This window comes from Schistocerca serialis, chromosome 4 (assembly GCF_023864345.2).
Source record: "Schistocerca serialis cubense isolate TAMUIC-IGC-003099 chromosome 4, iqSchSeri2.2, whole genome shotgun sequence".
NCBI classification, from domain to species: domain Eukaryota; kingdom Metazoa; phylum Arthropoda; class Insecta; order Orthoptera; family Acrididae; genus Schistocerca; species Schistocerca serialis.
The window spans coordinates 419,823,238-419,839,914 of NC_064641.1; the positions used below are offsets into that span (position 1 = coordinate 419,823,238).

Sequence of the window (16,677 nt, forward strand, 5' to 3'; positions counted from 1 at the left end):
CTTGGATTGTTAGACAACAATTCAAGCAAATCATATTAATGGTTCAAATGGCTCTGAGCTCTATGGGACTGAACATCTATGGTCATCAGTCTCATATTAATGAGTTTTATTACAAAAAGTAAATGATAGTACTTAACCTAGAGAATTACGTATATGTGTCACACGCAAATGGCGACAGACGAAATAAGCAAGTTTCTTTGGTATAGGCAATGTTACATAGGACAAGCGAAATGACTAGTCTTGAAGCTGTTCTTGAACTGGGCCACAACCAGTCGCTTATGTTCTCTTCACATAGAGGCCACTACTGTCGTGTTGTCCTGGAGAGGGTTGGTCAGCGTGCAATTGGCTGACATCTTCTTCGGACCGTCATTGTATAAGGAGCATAACAATGGGAGGAGAAGCAGGAGTGTGGATGCTGCAATGGATTGGAAGCTGTGGCTGCAGGGAACATCAGGCTACCAGTTGTACACTGCCATCCGGCCTGCGCTCTGGTGGAAACGTCCCCAGAAAATGACCAGAAGGGTACGCCTCCATCTCCTGAGGCCCATAACAAAATGTAGAATGCATCTGCTGCTATAGTGCGGGCGGGTCCAGCTCCTTTGGTAAGATTCACAGTGTTTCGCCTCATTCAGAAGCTGTTCCCTAACGCAAATACGAGTGAACATTCCTATGATCAGGTTGTAGATTCACTAACTAACTATTTTGACCAACAAGTGAGTGTGGTGGCAGCTAGGTATCAATTCTTTAATTGCAATAAAAGGTCAAAACAAACTTATCGCGAATGTGTAACAGATTTGCAGGGTATAATGAGGAAGTGCAAATTCAGATGTGCTTGTGGTGCTTTATATTCAGACGTTATGTTGTGTGATGCGATCATGTACAGTGTAACTGAGGTCAGACTTAGAGAACAGATTTAGAAACAATTCAGTCCATCATTTTAGCATGTAGTGCAAGTACTAGATTGGTACGATTAAGGTGCTGTGTTGGCCGATAAATTTGAGCAACCGCCAATTTGCTGGGTTGAGTTGCCTCTTGCTTGCGACCGGCCTATTAGGCAGCAAAAGCATGCATGTGCCACATGATGTAAACAGTACTCTATGCCACATAAACAGCTCTCTAAACAGGCAAACAGAATTAAGTCATGCCCTCGGTGCTATTCATGGCACAAGCACCAAGATTATCCATCCCAACAAACACAGTGTTACACCTGTGACAAGAAAAGTCATGCACAATCTATATGTTTGCAATGGAACAAACATAATAATTTTGCTCACTCACAAAAACTAGTCACAAGGCCCATGTAATCAATGCAGTGCATTCAAAGCCTGCTGGAGGCATTAGCAAAACTAGCAAACAAACAGTTTCTACAATGCAACACCAGTCCAACAAACTTTTTGTGCGTTTGCATATTAGTGGAAAACATGTGAAATTTCAGTTGGACACTGGTGCCTCTGTTACACTACTTAATCATGACACATATGAATTGTTAGGCTCTCCAAGCCTCAATAAAACTAGCATGCCCCTGACAGCTTCTAATGGACAAGACATTCCCATTCTTGGAAAATTTACTTTGACTGCTATGTATTGCTCACATATGTGAACTGTGAATTTCACTGTGCTACAATCACGTGATTGTGAGAACATATTTGGCCTTGATTCATTTGATTTGTTTGGCTTTCAAAATCGGGAAAATGTGTTGTCTTTTCTGGAGATTTAGGCAAGGCTAACAATTTTGTTGCACTTATTGCTATGAAAGAAAATGCCCAGCCAAAATTTTTCCGGGCCAGAACTGTTCCCATTGCATTCCTGGACAAAGTCACTGCTGAACTTAAAGAATTGCAAAATAGCAGAGCTAGTCAGTGGGCAAGTCCAATCGTTTTACTCCCCAAACCTTCAGGTCACATTCACCTCTGTGTTGACTTTAAGTCTACAGTCAACCCACAGACTGTGATTGATACTTATCCATTGCCATGCCCAGAGGATCTCATGGACAGATTAGGCGCTGGTCACTACTTTTCAAAAATTGATTTGCACGACACATGTCTTCAAATACTACTAGATATTGTTGTTGTTGTGGTCTTCAGTCCTGAGGCTAGTTTGATGCGGTTCTCCACGCTACTCTGTCCTGTGCAAGCTTCTTCATCTCCCAGTACCTACTGCAACTTACATCCTTCTGAATCTGCTTAGTGTATTCATCTCTTGGTTTCCCTCTATGATCTTTACCCTCCATGCTGCCCTCCAATACTAAATTGGTGATCCCTTGATGCCTCAAAACATGTCCTACCAACCGATCCCTTCTTCCAGTCAAGTTGTGCCACAGATTTCCCTTCTCCCCAATCCTCTTCAATACCTCCTCATTAGTTATGTGATTTACCCATCTAATCTTCAGTATTCTTCTGTAGCACCACATTTCAAAAGCTTCTATTCTCTTCTTGTCCAAACTATTTATCGTCCATGTTTCACTTCCGTACATGGCTACACTCCATACAAATACTTTCAGAAACGACTTCCTGACACTTAAATCTATACTCGATGTTAACAAATTTCTCTTCTACAGAAACACTTTCCTTGCCATTGCCAGTCTACATTTTATATCCTCTCTACTTCGACCATCATCAGTTATTTTGCTCCCCAAATGACAAAACTCCTTTACTACTTTAAGTGTCTCATTTCCTAATCTAGGGACTGATGACCTTAGCTGTTTAGTCCCCCTTAAACATCCCAACAACCACCAACCACCGTCCTAATCTAATTCCCTCAGCGTCACCCAACTTAATTCGACTACATTCCATTATCCTCATTTAGTTTTTGTTGATTTTCATCTTATATCCTCCTTTTAAGATACTGTCCATTCCAGTTGAACGGTCAACAGCTCTTCCAAGTCCTTTGCTATCTCTGACAGAATTACAATGTCATCGGCGAACCTCAAAGTTTTTATTTCTTCTCCATGGATTTTAATACCTACTCCGAATTTTCCTTTTGTTTCCTTTACTGCTTGCTCAATATACAGATTGAATAACATCAGGGATAGGCTACAACACTGTCTCACCCCCTTCCCAACCACTGCTTCCCTTTCATGTCCCACGACTCTTATAACTGCCATCTGGTTTCAGTACAAATTGAAAATAGCCTTTCGCTCCCTGTATTTTACCCCTGTCACCTTCAGAATTTGAAAGAGAGTACTCCAGTCAACATTGTCAAAAGCTTTCTCTAAGTCTACAAATGCTAGAAATGTAGGTTTGCCTTTCCTTAATCTTTCTTCTAAGATAAGTTGTAGGGTCAGTATTGCCTCCCGTGTTCCAACATTTCTACAGAATTCAAAATGATCTTCCCCGAGGTCGGCTTGTACCAGTTTTTCCATTTGTCTGTAAATAATTCGTGTTAGTATTTTGCAGCCGTGACTTATTAAACTGATAGTTCGGTAATTTTCACATCTGTCAACACCTGCTTTCTGTGAGATTGGAATAATTATATTCTTCTTGAAGTCTGAGGGTATTTCGCCTGTCTCATACATCTTGCTCACCAGATGGTAGAGCTTTGTCGGAGCTGGCTCTCTCAAAGCTGTCAGTAGTTCTAAAGGAATACTGTCTACTCCCGGGGCCTTGTTTCAACTCAGGTCTTTCAGTGCTCTGTCAAACTCTTCATGCAGTATATCATCTTCATCTACATCCTCTTCCATTTCCATAATATTGTCCTCAAATACATCGCCCTTGTATAGACCCTCTGTATACTCCTTCCACATTTCTGCTTTCCCTTCTTTGCTTAGAACTGGGTTTTCATCTGAGCTCTTGATGTTCATGGAAGTGGTTCTCTTGTCTCCAAAGGTCTCTCTAATTTTCCTGTAGGCAGTAACTATCTTACCCCTCGTGAGATAAGCCTCTACACCCTTAAATTTGTCCTCTAGCCATCACTGCTTAGCCATTTTGCACTTCCTGTCGATCTCATTTTTGAGATGTTTGTATTCCTTTTTGCCTGCTTCATTTACTGTATTTTTATATTTTCTCCTTTCATCAATTAAATTCAATATTTCTTCTGTTACCCAAGGATTTCTGCTAGCCCTCATCTTTTTACCTACTTGATCCTCTGCTGCCTTCACTACTTCATCCCTCAAAGATACCCATTCTTCTTCTACTGTATTTCTTTCCCCCATTCCTGTCAATTGTTCTCTTATGCACTCCCTGAAAATCTGTACAACCTGTGGTTTAGTCAGTTTATCCAGGTCCCATCTCCTCAAATTCCCACCTTTTTGCAGCTTCTTCAGTTTTAATCTACAGTTCATAACCAATAGACTGTGGTCAGAGTCCACATCTGCCCCTGGAAATGTCTTACAGTTTAAAACCTGGTTCCTAAATCTCTGTCTTACCATTATATAATCTATCTGATACCTTTTAGTATCTCCAGGCTTCTTCCATGTATACAACCTTCTTTCATGATTCTTGAACCAAGTGTTAGCTATGATTGTGTTATGCTCTGTGCAAAATTCTATCAGGCGGCTTCCTCTTTCATTTCTTACACCCAATCCATGTTCACCTACTATGTTTCCTTCTCTCCCTTTTCCTACTATCTAATATCAGACACCCGTGATTATTAGGTTTTCGTCTCCCTTCACTATCTGAATAATTTTTTTTATCTCATCATATATTTCATCAATTTCTTCATCATCTGCAGAGCTAGTTGGCATATAAACTTGTATTACTGTAGTAGGCATGAGCTTCGTGTCTATCTTGGCCACAATAATGCGTTCACTATGCTGTTTGTAGTAGCTTACCCATGCTCCTACTTTTTTATTCATTATTAAACCTACTCCTGCATTACCCCTATTTGATGTTATATTTATAACTCTGTATTCACCTGATCAAAAGTCTTGTTCCTCCTGCCACCAAACTTCACAATTCCCACTATATCTAACTTTAACCTATCCATTTCCCTTTTTAAATTTTCTAACCTACCTGCCCGATTAAGGGATCTGACATTACATGATCCATTCTGTAGAATGCCAGTTTTCTTTCTCCTGGTAATGACGTCCTATTGAGTAGTCCCCGCTCGGAGATCCGAATGGGGGACTATTTTACCCCCGGAATATTTTACCCAAGAGGACGCCATCATCCTGATGCTAGATGAAGAATCTCAAAATGTGTGTGTTGTGAATACTCATTTGGGCTCGTTTAAATATTTGTGTTTGCCTTTTGGCAGTGCTTCTGTACCTGCCATTTTCCAACAGTATTTGAAACAGCTGAATGCTCAAGTACCAGACTGTTCAAACTATTTTGGCGATAGTGTCATAGCTCGTCGTACACCTGAAGAACACACTGCAAATTCGCATGCTTTGTTTCATGTGCTATCTGATGCAGGATTGAAGTGTAGACTGGACAAGTGTGATTTTTTAAAACTTGAGTTGCAGTGTCTTGGTCATGTCATAAACAGTCAAGCTGTACATCCTCTTCAGTAAAATTTGTTAGCCATACTTTATCTGCCAGTTCCTTGCAATATCACAGAATTGCAGTCAGTCTTAGTGAAAATGAACTGTTTTATACGACTCATACTGAATGCTGCGCAAATCGCAGCTCCATTGCATCGCTTACGTCACAGGAACATCCCTTTTGTTTGGACAGATGAGTGCCAAGAAGCTTTTCAAAAACTTAAAGCTCCATTGCTGAGGGATCGGTGCTTGGTTTACTTTGATCCTGACAAACGAGTTGTGTTTCAAGTTGATGCTTCCTCTTATGGAATTGATGCAGTGATTTCACATAGATTTGGTGATAAAGACAGGGGTATTGCTTTTGCATCACAAGTGTTGTCCAAGGCCCAGTGTAATTATTCACAAGTAGAGAAAGAGGCAAGGCTATTGTGTATAGTGTTACCAAATTCCACCACTACTTGTACGGCAGAAAATTCTACCTCAACATGGTAATGTGGACGTACTTTCATGTCTTCCGATTGGCCCTGATACTGACTTTGATGCCTCTGCTGCATCTTGTTGTCACATAGATGTTCACAATTCTCAATTGCTTCAATCCCATCTTCATCGCCAAATGGTGAATCCTGCCTAGTCATCAAATATGGGGTAACTAGGATACCTGCTTTCTTGGATTGCTAGACAACAATTCAAGCAAATCATGTTAATGAGTTTTATTACTAAAAGTAAATGACAATACTTAACTGAGAAGTAGATAGATGTGTCACCACCAAAGGGTGACAGACAAAATAAGCAAGTTTCTTCAGTATAGACAGTGTTACATAGGACAAACGAAATGACTAGTCTTGAAGCTATTCTTGAACAGGGCCATAGCCAGTCGGGCACAGTGCTTATGTTCTCTTCACATAGAGGCCGATGCTGTCTCATTGTCATCTTGGAGAGGGGTCTGCGAGTGTGCAATTGGCTGATCCCTTCTTCACAGCCCTCTCAGCTCTCTCGTTACCGACTGGCGTGCCAGCACTTGACTTTATGCCGTAACACCATCATAAGAATAACAGTCAAGCATTACAGCAAGCAAACATAAAATGTAAGCTGTAGTCATGTATTAGTAAGTGAGTAAAGAATGTTTCATTAAATCTGCTGTCTCTGAACATATAAAATGAAGTCCCCTTATAGCTTCTTTTTGTATATCTGGGCTAGTCTGAGGAACTACTGTAGAGACTTTTTTGATATGGTCTTGGAATTCCTGGGGCCAATATCTTGCCAGTATTGATATCAGTAACAGATAAAAATCATTGAGATTCTTGATTCCCAGGACGGATGAACTACATATATACATAATTAAGTTTGTACGGAACCTTCTGTGTGTGAGTCCTACTTTGACTTGGCCTGTGTCCTACTTGGCCATTTTTTCCGTGGAAATGTCAGTTAAAGATAGAGAACTACATGAGAAAAATTCAGTTTGAAACAGGGAACTGATGGAAATATTATTAGCAGTTAAAAGCAGAGAGACTTGGAGTGGATATGAAAGACACATAATATACAACAGTGCAGATGGAGGTATCTACAAGAAAGACTGATGAGGGAAAAATACATCATTGGTAATAAAATAAATATGAAAAAGTGTAAGAGGAAGTATAAGACAAAAATTAGAGTAACCAATTAAACACGAGAATAGAGATTTAATGGTCAGCGTGTAAATGGTCAGAAATTAAAAAACAATTATTATTTACATCTACATAATTACTCTGCAAAATGTAAATGTCATTTGACTAGGGTATCCCAGCGGGTAGACCATTCGCTGGGTGCAAGTCTTTTGATTTGACACCACTTCGGCGACTTGCACATCGATGGGGATGAAATGATGATGATTAGGACAACGCAACTCCCAGGCCCTGAGCAGAGAAAATCTCCAACCCACCGGGAATCAACCCTGATCCCTGAGGATTGACATTCTGTTGCACTGACCACTTGGCTACCGTGGGCGGACACACTGCAAAATGATGAAGGGAGAATAGCTTACCTTCAGGAGGCAAATGTCCAGTATCACCAATGGAAAATTGTAAAAGATTCCTAGGTTTAAGACCATTAGTTCCTTCATCAAGGCATAAAAAATCTTTCAAAACACTGAGGTGCAATCATTTGCCGGAGAAGAGGATTGCTTTTATTTCAATAATAATACAGTTGGATAGTGAAATGACAGACATTTTCCACACCATTTTCTGTTTCTATATTCCCTGCCTTCTATGGAACTTCAAGTACATACTGTTTAATTTGCAGTAAAGTTGTTGGTGTTTTTCCCTTACCTTCTCCTTTAGCTGGATTAAGTTCAGTAGTATTATATTTTGTGTTATATTGATTCCTTCAACACTGCAGGGGCAGTTCATTTATTTTCAAATATGTTTAATGTTTTCTTTCTTTATTTAAAAACAGGAGGACTTCTTGCTAGATGGGAGGTTGCAAAAACAATATGGCCTTACATGCTGTCTATTGGCCTTGCATATTTTGTTACTCTCTGTCTGTATCCTGGCATTGAATCTGAAATTGTGAGCTGCACACTAAAAAGTTGGATGCCAGTTGTTCTCATGGCCATCTTCAATGCTGCAGATTTAGTAGGAAAAGTAAGTAACTTAAGGTCATGTGGTTGCAATCAGTGAATGTACTGATTTCTTATGAGATGAAATTAGGTGTTATTAGTATTATATTATATTGTAATGTAAGCTGTAAAGAAATTTGAATTTAGAGAAAATAATAATAATAATAATAATAAGTTTTGGGAACTGTTCTTGTTAGCTATAAATTTAATAGATGACAACATACATTAAATGATTAGTGAAAAACTAAATTGCTAATGCAGATAACAGTTTCTCTTAGGCATGATATTTGTTTCTTTTTATGCATCTGTGAGACCTGTAATTTTTTCGCACTAAGTGAGTTGTATATATGTCCCTTCTTGATTTAATTCTCAGAATTTAATCTGATAATCCTGAGCTGTACCAAAGAATGCATGGAGAGTTTTGTAAATAAAGCCCCTCTTATTTTGTTGATTCAGAATAATTTTTACTATTTTAAATTTTCTCTTTATTCTTCAGAAGTATAAATCAAGTACTGTTTAGTATATATCACCTAGCATGAATGCAATATTCATCCGGGAGCTCTTCACGCGTAGAAAAATCACCATCCTCTCAGCTGATGCTTCAGTTCTGAACACACTGTCCCATTTGATTACATTTTGCACAAAGTGTGCACTTATAATATAGGACAAGTCAACTTAAACTTATTTTATTCCAGTATTTAACCTATGTATTACAGTTTAATACATCAAAGTGGCAATACTTATAATAATGTTGCATACATTTTTCACCCATTTATTAGGTCCTGAAAATTATTTACTTACTACATTATACTCATATTTACATTTTTCTCTTAGTATTCATGTTATCAAGTTATTTACATATCATAATATGTTCTACTAGTTACAGTACCTCTATAACACTAATAGTAGCATTTTTCCGTGGAATGTTTTCCAAGTAGAGAAGGAATTAGCATATTTCATCACAATATAAGAGGTATTAGAGATAAAGTTAGTGATCTGCTTATAGATGTTGACTCTGAAATTATTGGTATATCGGAGCACCACTTAAATAATTTGACAATTCAGAGGCTTCCTTTACCAGGATACAGATTAGCTGGCTGTTTTTCAAGTTCCTTGCGGGGTGAGAGAGTGGCTATGTACATAAAAATCAGTATTCCATCCGAGTCAACAGATGTATCACGGCACTGCACTGAGCAGATATTTTAATGTTGTGCAGGGGCAGTTGAATTTAGTGAAACTAAACTTCTAATTGTTGTTGTTTATAGGTCCCCTAACTCTGAGTTCAGAATATTTCTGCTCAAGCTAGAGAGGGTTCTTGATTCACTTTGTAGGAAGTACCAGAAATTAATTGTATGTGGTGACTTCAATATAAATTTTGTGTATGGTGGTGCAAGAAAAAAGATGTTGATAGATGTCCTAAATTCATATGATCTGATGCAGATTGTGTTCTTTCCAACTAGGGTACAGGAGAAGAGTAGCACAACCATAGACAATATTTTTATTCATTCTTCATTACTATATGGGCATTCTGTTAGTAAAAAGGTGAATGGTATTTCAGACCATGATGCACAAATTTTAACACTGGAGGGCTTTTGTTCTCAAACAAATGTTTTCACATATAATTACAAACTACGTAGGAAAGTAATCCAACAGCAATAGAGAGTTTTTTAAACCTTCTCAGGGAACAGGAGTGGCAGGATGTTTATAGTGCCGATAACATAGATGATAAATATAATGCTTTCCTTAACACATTTATCATGCTCTTTGAGAGTTGCTTTCCATTAGAACATTCTAAACAGAGTACTAACAGTAATAGGCAGGCTGAGTGGCTGACCAGTGGGATAAGGACATCATGTACAGCAAAGCGGGAATTATATCAAAATGTTAGAAGTAGTCACAATCAAGCGGCAATAGCCCATTACAAGCACTATTGTAAGGCACTTAAAAATTTTATTAGGAAAGCAAAGAGTATGTGGTATGCAAATAGAATAGGTAATTCACAGGATATAATTAAAACCATATCGTCAGTTGTGGAAGAAGTGTCTGCTCCGCAGCACAATGTCAGTGATATAAAGTCAGTTCGAACTAAAAATATTTCTGTTACTGATACATCAGATATATGTACAGTTAGCAGGAGAAAGAAAACTGGCATTCTACGGATCGGAGCGTGGAATGTCAGATCCCTTAATCGGGCCGGTAGGTTAGAAAATTTAAAAAGGGAAATGGATAGGTTAATGTTAGATATAGTGGGAATTATTGAAGTTCGGTGGCAGGAGGAACAAACGGGGAAGATCAGCTTGGATTCCATAGAAATGTTGAAACACATGAGGCAATACTGACCTTACAACTTATCTTAGAAGAAACATTAAGGAAAGGCAAACCTACATTTATAGCATTTGTAGACTTAGAGAAAGCTTTTGACAATGTTGACTGGAATACTCTCTTTCAAATTCTAAAGGTGGCAGGGGTAAAATACAGGGAGCGAAAGGCTATTTACAATTTGTACAGAAACCAGATGGCAGTTATAAGAGTCGAGGGGCATGAAAGGGAAGCAGTGGTTGGGAAAGGAGTGAGACAGGGTTGTAGCCTCTCCCCGATGTTATTCAATCTGTATATTAAGCAAGCAGTAAAGGAAACAAAAGGAAATTTCGGAGTAGGTATTAAAATCCATGAAGAAGAAATAAAAACTTTGAGGTTCGCCGATGACATTGTAATTCTGTCAGAGACAGCAAAGGACTTGGAAGAGCAGTTGAACGGAATGGACAGTGTCTTGAAAGGAGGATATAAGATGAACATCAACAAAAGCAAAACGAAGATAATGGAATGTAGTTGAATTAAGTCGGGTGATGCTGAGGGAATTAGATTAAGAAATGAGACACTTAAAATAGTAAAGGAGTTTTGCTGTTTGGGGAGCAAAATAACTGATGATGGTCGAAGTAGAGAAGATATAAAATGTAGACTGGCAATGGCAAGGAAATCGTTTCTGAAGAAGAGAAATTTGTTAACATCGAGTATAGATTTAAGTGTCAGGAAGTCGTTTCTGAAATTATTTGTATGGAGTGTAGCCATGTACAGAAGTGAAACATGGATGATAAATAGTTTGGACAAGAAGAGAATAGAAGCTTTCGAACTGTTGTGCTACAGAAGAATGCTGAAGATTAGATGGGTAGATCACATAACTAATTAGGAGGTATTGAATAGAATTGGGGAGAAGAGGAGTTTGTGGCACAACTTGACAAGAAGAAGGGACCGGTTGGTAGGACATGTTTTGAGGCATCAAGGGATCACAAATTCACCATTGGAGGGCAGCGTGGAGGGTAAAAATTGTAGAGGGAAACCAAGAGATGAATACACTAAGCAGATTCAGAAGGATGTAGGTTGCAGTAAGTACCGGGAGATGAAGAAGCTTGCACAGGATACAGTAACATGGTGAGCAGCATCAAACCAGTCTCAGGACTGAAGACCACAACAACAACATTTAACAATAATTTTCTGAGCATTGCTGGTGAATTAAATAAAAATTAAGTTTATACAGGGAATCGTATAACTTTCTTGGCAAATGTATTTCCAAGATTGATGTCTGAAATATCCCTCTTTGATACAAACAAGGGAGAGATTGAGTCAATAATTAAATCACTGAAGACTAAGGACTGTCATGGATATGATGGAGTGCCTAGCAGAATATTAAAGTACTGTACTGCACATATTAGCCCTGTATTTAGCCACCTTTGTCACTTTTCCTTTAGAAGTGGTCAGTTTCTTGAATGATTTAAGTACTCAGTAATAAAGCTGCAGATGTAGACAGGGCACAACAAACTTTCAGCAGCAAATTGAAAAGTAAGAATGTAGGGAAATCAGTACAGAGAAAGAAAGTGTTGTTGTTAGGTAATTCCCATGGAAGAGGTGGTGGCCAACTTTTGCAGGATGAACTAGGATCAGAATACCAGGTCACCAATTTTTTTAAACCTAGTGCTTGTCTGGAGCAGGTGACAGAGGATTTAGGATCACTTTGCAAAAATTTCACTAAGGAAGACACCGTGGTTATAGTGGGTGGGGCAAGTAACAGTATTGACAGAGATCCTGGGTACAGTATAGTGTGTGACCTGGCAAAGATTGCATCAGCATTGAAGCATACTAGTGTTAAGTTTGTATCTGTTCTTGGGTGCCATGACCAACTTCATTTGAACTCTTCTGTCAAAAGAGTTAATTTGGAGCTGTAACAGCAGGGTCACACATTGGTGTGGTTCCTGTTGTCTCTCAGTAGGTGGGGTTATACTAGGCATGGCCTTCACCTCAAGAGGAAGGGGAAGGGTAAATTGGCTGGGGAAATAGGAGGAAAGTTAAAGGGGGGAGCATGAGTGGTAAATTACCAGTGGTTATAGGATTCAGAAAAGACCTTTTTTTAGGGTAGGGAGGACAGAAAGAAAGCAAATTTTAGGAGAGGTTAGAACTGAGACAAAGCTTCAGTTTGAGAAAAAAATCAAAAAACATAATTCCAGCTTATTACATCAGCATAAACTGCTATTGGCTAAGAATTTTCAACAGTCAGCAATTTTAACTCAATTAATGTGAAATGTCAGCTATCTTTATTGCATCAAAATATTCGAGGACTGAGAAATAAAATTAATGAATTAACTATCTGCATAGATAAATTAGAGTCTTCAAACCCAGCTGACATAATCTGCCTCACTGAGCATCATGTGACCACTGGTATAGAACTTTTAAGTGTTACAGGGTTTAGGTTAGCATCTCACTTTTGTAGATCAGAAATGGAGAAAGGAGGAGTTGCCACATTCATCAGGAACTATCATAAATTTAAGAACATAGACATTCATAAATTTTGCCTAGAACAGCATATGGAAGCATGTGCAACAGAAGTAGAATTTCAATAAAATCCTTCATAATATTAAGTGTATATCGATCACCTGCAGGTAACTTTAATCTGTTTGTAAACCACCTTGAAGCTGTACTGGCCCATTTAACAACCAAAAACAAAGAAATAGTGGTTGCTGGTGATTTCAATGTAGATTTCTACATCTATATCTACATCTACATCCATACTCCGCAAGCCACCTGATGGTGATACTCAGAGTACATCTATCGGTTTTCCCTTCTATTCCAGTCTCATATTGTTCGTGGAAAGAAGGATTGTTGGTCTGCTTCTGTGTGTGCTCTAATCTCTCTGATTTTATCCTCATGGTCCCTTCGCGAGATATACGTAGGAGGGAGCAATATACTGCTTGACTCCTCGGTGAAGGTATGTTCTCGAAACTTTAACAAAAGCCCGTACCGAGCTACTGAGTGTCTCTCCTGCAGAGTCTTCCACTGGAGTTTACCTATCATCTCCACAACGCTTTTGCGATTACTAAATGATCCTGTAACGAAGCGCGCCGCTCTCTGTTGGATCTTCTCTATCTCTTCTATCAACCCTATCTGGTACGGATCCCACACTGCTGAGCAGTATTCAAGCAGTGGGCGAACAAGCGTGCTGTAACCTACTTCCTTTGTTTTCGGATTGCGTTTACTTAGGATTCTTCCAATGAATCTCAGTGTGGCATCTGCTTTACCGACGGTCAACTTTATATGATCATTCCATTTTAAATCACTCCTAATGCGTACTCCCAGATAATTTATGGAATTAACTGCTTCCAGTTGCTGACCTGCTATTTTGTAGCTAAATGATAAGGGATCTATCTTTCTGTGTATTCGCAGCACATTACACTTGTCTACATTGAGATTCAATTGCCATTCCCTGCACCATGTGTCAATTCGCTGCAGATCCTCCTGCATTTTAGTACAATTTCCCATTGTTACAACCTCTCGATATACCACAGCATCATCTGCAAAAAGCCTCAGTGAACTTCCGATGTCATCCACAAGGTAATTTATGTATATTGTGAATAGCAACGGTCCTATGACACTCCCCTGCGGCACACCTGAAATCACTCTTACTTCGGAAGACTTCTCTCCATTGAGAATGACATGCTGCGTTCTGTTATCTAGGAACTCTTCAATCCAATCACACAATTGGTCTGATAGTCCATATGCTTTGTTCATTAAACGACTGTGGGGAACTGTATCGAACGCCTTGCGGAAGTCAAGAAACACGGCATCTACCTGTGAACCCGTGTCTATGGCCCCCTGAGTCTCGTGGACGAATAGCGCGAGCTGGGTTTCACACAATCGTCTTTTTCAAAACCCGTGCTGGTTCCTACAGAGTAGATTTCTAGTCTCCAGAAAAGTCATTATACTCGAACATATACGTGTTCCAAAATTCTACAACTGATCGACATTAGAGATATAGATCTATAGTTCTGCACATCTGTTCGACGTCCCTTCTTGAAAACGGGGAGGACCTGTGCCCTTTTCCAATCCTTTGGAATGCTACGCTCTTCTAGAGACCTACGGTACACCGCTGCAAGAAGGGGGGCAAGTTCCTTCGCGTACTCTGTGTAAAATCGTACTGGTATCCCATCAGGTCCAGCAGCCTTTCCTCTTTTGAGCAATTTTAATTGTTTCTCTATCCCTCTGTCGTCTATTTCGATATCTACCATTTTGTCATCTGTGCAACAATCTAGAGAAGGAACTACAGTGCAATCTTCCTCTGTGAAACAGCTTTGGAAAAAGACATTTAGTATTTCGGCCTTTAGTCTGACATCCTCTGTTTCAGTACCATTTTGGTCACAGTGTGTCTGGACATTTTGTTTTGATCCACCTACCGCTTTGACATAAGACCAAAATTTCTTAGGATTTTCTGCCAAGTCAGTACATAGAACTTTACTTTCGAATTCATTGAACGCCTCTCGCGTAGCCCTCCTCACACTACATTTCGCTTCACGTAATTTTTGTTTGTCTTCAAGGCTTTGGCTATGTTTATGTTTGCTGTGAAGTTCCCTTTGCTGCCGTAGCAGTTTTCTAACTCGGTTGTTGTACCATGGTGGCTCTTTTCCATCTCTTACGATCTTGCTTGGCACATACTCATCTAACGCATATTGTACGATGGTTTTGAACTTTGTCCACTGAACCTCAGCACTATCTGTACTTGAGACAAAACTTTTGTGTTGAGCCTTCAGGTACTCTGTAATCTGCTTTTTGTCACTTTTGCTAAACAGAAAAATCTTCCTACCTTTTTTAATATTTCTATTTATGGCTGAAAACATCAATGCAGTAACCGCTTTATGATCGCTGATTCCCTGTTCTGCATTAACTGTTTCAAATAGTTCGGGTCTGTTTGTCACCAGAAGGTCTAATATGTTATCGCCACGAGTTGGTTCTCAGTTTAACTGCTCAAGGTAGTTTTCAGATAAAGCACTTAAAAAAATTTCACTGGCTTCTTTGTCCCTGCCACCCGATATGAATGTTTGAGTCTCCCAGTCTATATGTGGCAAATTAAAATTTCCGCCCAGAACTATAACATGGTGGGGAAATCTATTCGAAATATTTTCCAAATTATCCTTCAGGTGCTCAGCCACAACAGCTGCTGAGCAAGGGGGCCTATAGAGACGTCCAATTACCATGTCTGAGCCTGCTTTAACCGTGACCTTCACCCAAATCGTTTCACATTTTGGATCTCCATCAATTTCCTTCGATACTATTGCACTTCTTATCGCTATAAACACGCCTCCCCCTTCACTGTTCAGCCTGTCTCTGCAGTATACATTCCAATCTGAGTTTAGGATTTCATTAATGTTTATGTCTGGTTTCAGCCAACTTTCTGTCCCTAGTACTATATGGGCGTTGTGACCGTTTATTAATGAGAGCAGTTCTGGGACCTTTCTATACACGCTCCTGCAGTTTACTATTAGCACATTAATATTGTTATGCCCTGTTGCATTTTGCCTACTCCTACCTTGCCGCATCTCAGGAGGCATCTTGTCGGGCGTAGGGAGGGTATTCTCTAACCTAAAAAACCCACATGTGCACTCCACACATACTCCGCTACCCTTGTAGCCGCTTCCGGCATGTAGTGCACGTCTGACCTATTCAGGGAGACCCTACATTTCTCCACCCGATAGCGAAGGTTGAGAAATTTGCACCCCAGATCTCCGCAGAATCGTCTGAGCCTCTGGCTTAAGCCTTCCACTCGGCTCCAAACCAGAGGACCACGATCGGTTCTGGGAACGATACTACAAATAGTTAGCTCTGATTCCACCCCGCGAGTGAGGCTTTCCGCCTTCACCAATTCCGCCAACCGCCTGTACAAACTGAGGATGACCTCCGAACCCAGACGGCAGGAGTCATTGGTGCCGACATGAGCAACAATTTGCAGTCGGGTGCACCCAGTGCTCTCTGTCGTCGCCGGCAGGGCGTCCTCCACATCTCGGATGAGACCCCCCGGCAAGCAGACAGAGTGAACACTGGCCTTCTTCCCCGACCTTTCCGCCATTTCCCTAAGGGGCTCCATCACCTGCCTAAAGTTGGAGCTCCCAATAACTAATAAACCCCTCCCCCCGTGTGCCTGCTTGGACCTTGCTGAAGGAGCGGCCACATGTCCACTCACAGGCAGAGCGGGCGATGCCACACGGCCAGCCTCCACATTGACCCTCCACCTCGTGTGCCGCGAACGCCGCTGAACCTGCCACTCCCCTTGGGGAGAGGGTGGCCCAACCGCGCCCGGTACCCCCGAAAATGTCTCGACAGAAGGGACAATGGGTGAAGCATGTAA

At 40.2% G+C, this 16,677-nt stretch overlaps 1 protein-coding gene across 1 annotated transcript in view; it reads left to right on the top strand.

The window, feature by feature from the left end:
- The window catches only part of LOC126475003 (equilibrative nucleoside transporter 4), a 203,482-nt gene that overhangs the window by 121,509 nt on the left and 65,296 nt on the right, over positions 1-16,677 (top strand). Inside the window, exon 8 of the mRNA XM_050102542.1 lies at positions 7,850-8,037. Coding sequence (XP_049958499.1) covers positions 7,850-8,037 — 188 coding nt within the window. The remainder of the gene's footprint in view (positions 1-7,849; positions 8,038-16,677) is intronic.